This window comes from Anarrhichthys ocellatus, unplaced genomic scaffold, assembly GCF_004355925.1.
Source record: "Anarrhichthys ocellatus isolate YVR2014 unplaced genomic scaffold, GSC_Weel_1.0 scaffold36, whole genome shotgun sequence".
Lineage (NCBI taxonomy): Eukaryota > Metazoa > Chordata > Actinopteri > Perciformes > Anarhichadidae > Anarrhichthys > Anarrhichthys ocellatus.
Genome location: NW_022280066.1, coordinates 4,306,563 through 4,317,084, shown reverse-complemented (window position 1 = coordinate 4,317,084; position 10,522 = coordinate 4,306,563). Strand labels below are relative to the sequence as shown.

The 10,522-nt window shown below is 40.3% G+C and overlaps 1 protein-coding gene across 1 annotated transcript in view; it reads right to left on the bottom strand.

The window, feature by feature from the left end:
• Window positions 1–7,119: 7,119 nt before the first annotated feature.
• The window catches only part of gnmt (glycine N-methyltransferase), an 8,171-nt gene continuing 4,768 nt past the window's right edge, over window positions 7,120–10,522 (bottom strand). The window contains exons 5-6 of the mRNA XM_031866762.1: window positions 9,630–9,751; window positions 7,120–9,419 (exon numbers count right to left, since the gene is read on the bottom strand). Coding sequence (XP_031722622.1) covers window positions 9,248–9,419; window positions 9,630–9,751 — 294 coding nt within the window. The 3' untranslated portion in view covers window positions 7,120–9,247. The remainder of the gene's footprint in view (window positions 9,420–9,629; window positions 9,752–10,522) is intronic.

Genomic DNA, 10,522 nt, shown 5'->3' with positions numbered 1-10,522 from the left:
ACACACACACACACACACACACACACACACACACACACACACACACATACACAGTCCTTTTATGTGCATGCATTTTGCAGACATAAACTCTCGCAGACACATTAACAGAAACCCATCAACAACATCAGTCAGTTATGTCTCTCAGGCCTCAACACCCTGTGTGTGCTTTGTTTATCTTCAGTTCGCCTCTAAAGTTTTCTTGGTGTGTGAGGTCTCCTTCTCTGTCAGTTTCTATCCCTCCGCCCAGACTTCCCATTCATGCCCTCCACTTGGTTTTCCTCCCAGCGGTCCGACAGAAAACGTTGCCAGCTTGCCACAGGTTGGACAGAAATAACAGTCAGGCTCTCCAAGTCAAACAGCGATCTCGTCATGCCACCTGAAAGACCCTCTGCTTCCCCTCTGGGCCGCTCAAAGAATGTGTCTCCAGTTCTCTGAGAAATGGCGCGGCCTGCGCACACAACCAAAGAAACCTGCGCGCATGTCGAAAAATGAAACATCTAGATGTCATTTTCACACACAGACACGTGTGGAAGGTGTAACTTCTATGCGCACAAAGGAGACACGCACAGGCAAGCTCTCGCTGTGGTGATTTTCAGGGACGGTCCCGGGAACACTGCGTCTATTGTTCGCAGGCTTTGTGGGTCCCAAAGAAAGCGGTTAACTGTTCGCCCAGAGAGAGTGAGTTTCTACACACCAGTGGAACTACAGTCAATCCTCTAACTGCTGCCACATGGTGAGCTCTCTTAATGGCATACAGTAGAGCATCCCCCCAACCCATTTGGCTTCTTAACAGCTTTTGCCAAGAAGTAATGTAGATGCCCCTGAAGTAATACTGTAGGCCTTTGCAATGTGATACAATTATACAACTGCAAGTTGGTTGATTCACAATCAGATAATGCTGGCTAGTTTGACAGCACTTTAACATCCAGACTGTGGAGGGTGGATGAGTTTTTTATTATTTTTTTTTATATTTGAATGCTAGTGTTATGACGGCAAACGGAAAAGTTCTCCTTTTATAATAAATTAAAATTAGTTTGTGTTCCCAGAAAGGCCGGCAACTTTGTTCTGATTCAACTGAACTGCAATTTTAATAAATGTACAGATGGTGTTGTCAATAAAGCCCCCTTTTTTGACGCATTTGGTAAAGCCACTGGAAAATCACATTAGAGGTGGTTTTAATCTCTTTCCTCTTTTCTTCAACTGACATTGCTTTTTAAATGCTTTTTCACTGGTGAATTACTACGTGGGAGGTATTTTCTCTATGGCTCTAATTTAAACGTTGGTCATGAGTGGGTGTGATAACGGTGATACAACTAAATGGTACATGTATCCTGCCTTTTACTTCAAATGAATGCAAAAGTAGCGGTTTGGGTAGAACTGGAATTAGATGAAAACATAGAAAAACTGGCACAATTTGCTGTGAAAAGGAGTTTGGACATTAGTGTTTTCATTGGTTCTGTGTATTTATAACAGTAGTAAATGAAAGTGTTCAAGACTGGAATGACAACTCCACGTTATTGTACTGTCCAGATTCCCTGTACTGGTATTGTGTATGGTTCAGCAAGGTATCCAAGAGCTCCTTGTTTGTCTGGACTGGAATTTGTTACACTGGGAACTATAATTCTTAACTAAACAGCAAAAACACAGAAGCCAAAGAGGCCGAATGAGAATTTAGCTGGAGCTTCAGGTTATCTGAGGCTGAGAGGAGCCGTAGAAATGACTCAGTGGGCCATCTGAGTCATAGCTTTAATATGCTGGCAGACTGAGAGCTCTGACTGAGGCTTACACTCGTTTGAATACAGCCATTGGTGACTTGGTTGAATTGTGTGTGAAATGTTTTAATTGCATGTGAATAACTCTTTGTGCACATGTCAGCTGTAAATACAACTGATGTGCTGGCTTGGTACCTGGTACCTTTACTTCTGGTCACAGACAGAACCTATGGCCTTTGGAAATCCAAGGTTATCTCAGGGTAACTGTCTGAGATACAGTATGTCACTGATGGAAGGCCATAGCCAACAAGCTACATGCTAAAAATGACCAAATTTGACTATAACAACATTCAATATTCATATGGCTAATTCCAAGCCTTATGTACCTCTACATTGTGAGTCCTACAGGCATTAGCCTTTAAACATACTGATGCTAGCTGTCTGAAAAAGTACACACAATGCGCTAAGATAAAGCAATAGTGGCGCCCCAGTAGGAGGCAATACATTGTAATGCTTATGTTGAAAAAAGTCATGAAAAAGCCATAGTATAGTATGTTGAAAAAAGTAATTTTTATGTCAAAAAAAGACATAGTATAGTATGTCAAAAAATGTCATAGAAAAACCAAATGTCAGTAATACTGGAGGTATGCGCCCCAAATCTTGTTATTTCTGGCTCAAGTTATTAGCTCACCTGGAACAACAAGTGTCCAAAATTCTCCAGGTACTGATTCAGAATATGAGGTTCGAAGCCAACTTGTCACATGTTCTCAAACTATTGTGCTACACATCACATGAAAATAAAATCATTAAGTCAATAATAGCTTATTGTTAAAAATATCTTCGATAAAATAACGAGACATTATATTCAAGTCTTTCTCACAATGACAAAAAACAAATCAAAAAGTCATAGTAGAGTATGTCTAAAAAGCATGAAATATAGTATGTTGAAAAAACTCATAGTATAGTATGTTGAAAAAAGTCATGAAAAAGTATTATATTTTAGTTTTCCTACAGTTTACACATTATCCGGTGCAAGTGCGAACCTGTGTAAATTTAGACGGTGCTCGAAGACCCATACTCATGTGATATAACCTTGAAGTGAAGGGTCATCCTTTAAGTCCCTGCCTGAACATCATACTATTTCCCTAACCATTACATTTCGACATGCTCTTTAATATACAGTATGTCCCTGTTTAAAGAGATTAGAAGACAAATATCATGAGCGGAGTGAGCAAAAATAAAATAGAGCTCAAAACTTTTGCTGCGCTCTTAAATCTGTCTCTGCATGCTCTCAAATCCTACAGATTATTATTATATTATTACAGCATAAATTAGTTTTGTCCTTGTTTAATCCATATTGATTTCCGTATTTTTTTTCATCCACAAATGTGTGTGTGTGTGTGTGTGTGTGTGTGTGTGTGCGAGCTGTGCAACTGAGAGGAACTCTTTCATTTATTTGTTTCAGGACCCCAAACAGACTAAGCGTTGTCCAGTCGCGGGCCTCCAGCCAGAAGGCTTTCGTCACTCTTCAGGCCTTATTGTTCTTCAGGCCTTCTCTGCACAGCGGGAGGATGTTGGCTGTTTCTTGATTCTCATACCCGTCCCTCTAGACACATACGGGCACACAAACACAGAGTACAGAGAAACGCACACCATTCATATGGGAAAGAATGGGCCCAGTCTGGATGAGGCTATTCCCCTGCGTAACACTAGACACGATATTCAATATCTCCAGCCCTCTCTGACTAAACAGTGTCTTGGCACAGGCTGAGTGGAGGGCTGGAAAACCCCAGAGCTGCTGTTAAGTTTTTTGCTGTGACCCACTCTTTTATTATAACGACTCTATAAATGCTTACAGACCCTCAACTTGGTCCCGTGTCGAGGAGGGGATTCAAGAAAGTCCCGTTACACAAACACATTATGTATACATCACAGTAAGCGCACATGCATACAAGCAAGACTCAACTGAGGTGACGATACGACAAAACACGCAAGCCATCTATTCTTTCATTCCTTCCACTTTTTCTCATCACGAGTCAAGAAATGGCAACTCGGGAAAGAGACAACTGGGACTCCTTTGTCTTGATCCTCTGCCTCAACACACACACACACACACACACCAAACACAGGGGGATTGAAAAATGAGAGCCAGGCTTTTAGTGCTATAGATTCGCATGACAAACACATAAAAACATAATCTCTCATGCAGCCTGGAAAGAAAATGATCAGTGATGTGGGAGGAAGGAGTAAAAAGATGGGAGAGGTGGAGGGGGACAGAAAGCAGTTCAGTGAGTTTATAGCAAGTTTTTTTTTTTCACATCTATTGTTTCTGCAAGTGCTGTGAGGATAATAGAGGCTATCAAAGCACTCGGAGGGCCCTCACCTTTTAGGGTTTGCAGCCACTTACCACGTGCTCTGAGCAGCCTTGGAAACTCACAGGAAGATAAATAAAAATCAGGATTTGAGTTTTTTTTTTTTTTTTTCTTTTTCTCTCGACACCCCTCCCTATTCTTCCCCTAACTTTAACATCTGGAAAACCCTCATCTGGCAGCAGTGCAAGCAACTGAAGCCAGTAAGATACTGTCTGACTCCCCCCCCACCTCTCTTTCAGTACCTCTGGATTCCTGCTGCATCTTTTTCCACTCTCACTTCAAAGGTTTCACCGATGTGTCTTCTGAGGTCTTCTTGCTTCTCTGTTGAGTGGTTTTGTTGGCAAAGATGTAGAAGTTTTTTTTTACTTCCTGTTTCTCACCTTCTATTTTCTACCTCCAATGTCCTCCAAGGAAGTCATCAAAGACATCCTTATAATTCTCTCTCTCTTCTTCATCAACTCTTGCTTAAGCTAGGTTTGTGAATTTTACTGGAAAATAATAGTAGTACTCAAACGATAATATCGATACCGCTCGTATGTCTGTTCTGAAGCAGCTTGTAAACTTAGCTTAGCATAAGGACTGGAAACCAGAGCAAACAGCTGGCCTGACTCTGTCCAAAGATAACAAAATCCGCCTACCGCCTCATGAATTAACGCATAATACTATAATAATTGTAATCCTTACGAAAACTGATGTATAGAAACAACGCGTTGTGGTTTACGAGAAGTATTGATCGAATCATCTCAATTTTCGTCAAGAAAACAAATTAGTGTATTCCTATAATGTCGTAAAATTTCTTTAAAGCTTGAAAAAAAAAAAAATTTGTATTAGCCAGTTAGTGACAGCGGAATTACTCTGTAAACACAATATTTACAAATGATAATAGCTAATAAGTTACCAAACTGTTGCCTATTCATATAGCAATTCGCTAAATTTTCTCTGTCTATTGTTTGTTGTGGTAACCAACACAGACTTTATCAGAGCTTGCCTGCTATGTCTGAAGTAAGATTGATGAGAATAGTTCAACCTTCGAGTGAGAGAGCTAACCAACACAGTGAAGTTGAAGGCTGTAAAACCAAAACAACTTGCTGAAAGAGGCTAAACCCGCCTGGAGAGCTGAAGGGAACTGCAGTTGGGTGTGTCTGTCACGATGTATAACCACTTTCACATTACCCAAAGTCATTTGTCCATCGTTGAAATAAAAATATGGATCAGCTAACACATCATGGCAGAGAATCCAAAACATGCATAAATAACAACATTTTAAGGACTTTTGAGAGGCTATAGTTCCAGGTCAGAAACACAACTCTGCTACTGTGTCTGCTAACAACTCACTCTGCTATCTGGATGGACCCAAACCAGACAAGCACCAACTGATAATAGTATACTGTATATGTTGTGTTGTGTAATTGATAGAACATTGTATGACTTTTCAAGACAGCAAAGTCTAAAAATAAATCTGGATGATGTAGAAAATCCTGAAGCAGATATTTGATTGGCTGCAAGTTTGCTACGAGAAACTGCTCTTTATGTCTTGTTAGTTACAAACAGGTCCTCCCATAGTCTAATGTCAAGGGTCTGGAGTATTACAACAGAACATTGTGTCCCTTTAAGCCAACAACCTTGGATTTTTCCAGACCTCTGTTCTGGTTACAGACGATTACCTCCAAACAAACGGCTGTTGCATTGCTCTCTTTTTCCCAGGAACAACTGAAAGTACACAAAATACAGCTGGACGACAGAGTGTAGAGACACAGTATTGAAACAGTCGGTGATGTCAGTAAAACTGTAGGTTACTGGATTGAGGAATGAATCTTGTCACCATCTTGTCGAATGGCAAGGCCAGAAAATCAAAAAGTGACTTTAATATGAAAGTGCCACGACCTAGAAATACTTTACAATAACACACTGCATGGCATTAATACTTCATGCAACATCTTTTCTTCTCTCCTTTAAAGGCTCTTCAGTATAACCATTATTAATCATAATTGCTCATCTCCTCCTTTCCAGCCAATCTGTCTCTCTCAGCTCTCTGTTTTTGTTTGATTTGGCCAATGGCGTGCTGTGAAAGCGATCCTCCCCAGTAAAGCCAGCCACGGTTGACCATTTTGACTCCCCTAACTGGAGCAAAGCAAAGCAGAGCAGCCACATCTGGCAAACGGTTCTCACATCTGGTTTGTGTATCAGCTCCTTTGCACGGCCGTCTACCACCAGAGTCTGATCACATACCTCGGAGACATGAGATGAGCTGCAGACGATCCACTCCAGGGAAAACAAGCTGGAGGACGGTGAGCAAGTTCATGTTCGGAGGTCAGACAGACAAAGCAGGAAGTGTCACTCACTGACACAATGTGAAGAAGCAGTTTGTTTTATTGGGGCTGAGGACGTTCTACTGTTCTTTGAATTGTAATTTGTTGCAGCAGTGTCTAGAAAGAGAGCTAGAAGGTGAAAACGTTTCAATCTTACACAAAAAAAAAAAAAAAAAAAAAAAGGTTGGACAAAGTCAACTAAAATTGAAGGCCTTGGGTCTTTAAAGCGGGTTATCAAAGAGTTTAGCAATCACAACAATCATTGAGACCAAACCAGTGGCATTACAATTACATGAGACATTAATAACTTGCTTAGAATAGTTAAAGAATCGTAAATATTTATGTCGGTATAACGAAACACTTCATCTCACAAAAAGCTCACTAATGGACTTTGGTCCTCATCTGTGGGATTTTGACTGCTCTCAACACATGTAATGTAATACCGCCCTCTTGTGTCCAACCTGTATTCTGCACTTAAGAGGACAATGGCTGATGCCTTTTTATGTCTGTATTAGGATCTCACTTTGATGGAATAACATGGCAATTGCTGTCATATAATATCTAGAAATGATCTCGGTTTTATCAGCTGCTTTGACACAGTTGTCACGATAAACACGATTCTGAAATGCTTGCATTGCGTGTTAGTTCATGCAGAATTCAGATATACAAGTACAAATATCTTTACTTGATCCAGTAAAAAAAAAAAAAAAAAAAAAAAAGAAAGAGTCAACATGATTTTTTTAATAAACCTCAAATGCAAAATACACGAGCCAGCTGCCATAACCTTTCAAAGATAAAGGTTCACTTGGTTTCAGTAATAGTGTCATTAAAAGAGCCGATAAATCTAATGGAATCAAATCATGTCACAGAAACATGATTGAAAATAAAAATGTCATAACCAGGTTACTTATTTCAAAATATTTTTTTTTATTTCATGCAAAAGAATTCCAATAATCATTGTTCATCACAAAACGTTTGCAATTTTTTTGGCAACATATAAGACTGTTGTGAAATACTTTTCAAACTTCAAAGCCACTCAAACATCTGGCCATTCTTACCACTTTGTGAACCTGCTGTTGATCTCAAACACAAACTACTGCGCACCGTACGTCTGGTTCCACAGAGGCACTGGCACAACATTTGAATGCACCGTGCGCTCTAGTTTAGGCAAACAGCAGTATTTCGCTCTCATAGAGCTCCTTTCTCATTCCAGTGAAAAACACATTTTTAATTTGGCGTCAAAGGAAATGTATTTGAATCTTGATAATGCAGAAAATGAATCATTCCTTCATCAGGTTTCCCTTATTATTTGGGTAAACTCAATTATTTGAGTGCAGCACGATTGTATAACATTTAAGTTTCAAACATTCCAAGATCGAGCAGAGAATAACACTTTTCAAATATCTTTGGTGGATAACAATTTTAAAGACAGTTGGGGTTTCCATGAACTTGATCAATGAATGAATCAAACTAGAGAGAATCCTTAAACAAAACCTCAATCGTTACACAAAACAAAAAAAGGAAAGTTTCATTGAAAAATAAGAAGCTGTTCTCTCAAGAGCCTGAGCAGAAATCCTTTCAGTTTTTAATCTTCAGAGGAGGTCAGAGGTCATTTAGCTCTGTAGCTGGAGGGGATTTGGTGAGGTAGCCAAGAGCCCTTCAGAGTGGAGGATTGTCGATTGGACTAGCAGTGCTTGTGCGACACTCCAAACAGCATAACATGGCCTTTTTAAGGGGATTCACAACCTTCACTAGCGGTTCTCTTGTCTTTTTTAAGTGACGTCCACAGGTGTGTCAGATTACTGTTGAACATCGGGGGACTCCCATAAGAGTAAAGTAATAAATTGAAACTGCCATCATGCTCTGCCAGATTTACCTGAACTTAAAGAAAGGCAGTCGGCCAGAATGAGATAGTTTTTTCCCCTTTTCCAGCTCAAAAACACAAGCAAAAGAACGACTACCGTATTCACAAGACACCGCTGCGTTGTTTTTAAGACCCTTGTGGTAAACTTGAAAAATACAATCGCCTAAGAATATATCTCAGCACTTTGTACATAACTGGCTTAATATCAAGTTTTCCATCATGAGGAATATCCCAAATGAACAGCACCATTTTGAATGTTCATTGCGGGTTTCACAGTTCAGAAAGGCGGGAAGCAGGGGGTGGAAATAAGGTAAACACCAAAGCAGCACTTTGGGAAAATACCAGATATGGATAAAACAGTGGTCCGATACATTTTGAATATATTTTTCTAACTTGCCTTTGACCCTTTTGTGCCGAAAACACACCAAAACAGCAGCGGCGAGATGCCATGTGATGTCTATGGAAAGCTGCGGGCATTTTGATTCTGTGGCCAAGTGCGGCCCAACTCAAAGTTGAGGATAGTTGAACTTTTAGTGGCCCGAGATTACCCGCAGCCAATCAGTGAACAGTCCTGTGACATGTTGACCTGTGTTACAAAGAATTTCTTCCCGCCTGAAACGCATGAACACGCCTCCGGGCCACAGAAAACATGCATTATTCACAGCTGCCTGGTGTGTTTCTATTAACCATTAGACTGTTACTATTTGAGCGATTGAGGGACTCACTGGGTTTTAAGTCAAAAGAGATCAGAATCAACCAAATATTTTAGCACACGGGTATAAATTAGACCTTTCCTGACCATAGAAAAAAAAAAAAAAAATCCCTGTTAATACATGTTCTATCTTTTCTTTTTTTTTTACAAAGATAAAATATTTTTAAAAAGGTATTCAAATATAACTTCGCCCAAACCTGGATGACAGTAGGAGCATATTAAGGGCTGTTATTGTCTAAGCAGTGTGTCTGTGTGTTGCTAGTTGGTTGGTCGGGCTCTTAGGCTGTTTTCTTACAGACATGGATGAAGTAGCACGGGGCCTTGGACTGGCCCGGGACGTACGTCTTGAAATCTCCGTAGACACTGTGCTCCATTTTGCCATTGAAGGCCTCCTTCAGTAAACCTTTAAAGCTCTCCAGACAGTGAGGGTAGTAGGACAAACGGAATTTACTGGGGAGGACAAAGCACGCACACATTAGTATTTATCCAACCAAGGTTTCTATTGTGTCTAACATGTCTGGTGAGAAGGTCCATTGACCTCGACTGTATTATATTGAGATATCAAAACATAAAGTTATATACAAGTAGCTGGAACTGTTGGCACTTTCACGCTGCCTTCGAGGTTTTGTGAGCATCATAGTGAGCAGAGTGTTGATCTACCTGACTTCAGGAAGATTTTGGATGGCGGCCTTTGGCACGTGGATGGTGTAGTCCAAAGTGATCATATGGGGCTTATTGTCGACCCACAGCACCGAAGTGGAAATGTCCTGAGTTAGATCACTCTGCAACACAAAACACACACATTTAGGAAACATGGTGGTGAGTATTAGGCACCAAAAAGACTGCTCACAACCTTTCCTCTTTTCTTCAGTAGTGACCAAGATTGAGTAGCGACAAACAAAACCAGGAGGTAGCTCTTACTGTTGGACCATGAGAGCAGACTCTGGGATTACAGAGGCATCAGATGTGGATTTTGCTCGAGCACACGACTGTTGACTCAGTATTTCTCTTTAGGCCTCCCAGCTGGTTAGTTCTTGCATTGGCTGGATTAAAGAATATGGAGCTTGTTTTGAGGAAAATAAAACAAATATGCCTCATTGCTGTTGGCACCTGCTGTTATATCTTCATATTAAATCTTTCCGCTCTTACCGATAAGATGAGATAATTAATTGCAGGACTGGTTGTTTGTTTGAACCCAGACATATGCTGTCATGGTACAATACTCCATGGGAATAAATGTGCATTTTAGCTACAAAGTAGATGCTACACATCATTTTAAGCCACATATGAACACACCCAGCTTATTTTTCAAAAAACATTTTTTTCCACATTATCTCTTTTTCACCAAAATAGTCTTAAAAGCCTCCAAAGTCATCCACCTTTCCTTCTGTTTTCCTAAGGCCACTTTCATTGAAAACCTCACAATATCCGGCAGGCTCTAGATAGAGATTTAGGTCTTAGACTAAGCTGCTGCTAGGGATGGTGTAAATAAACCATCCATAAGCAATTCTGTCTGTCCAACTCCTCTTCACGAAGCAACGGAAAGTCGGATA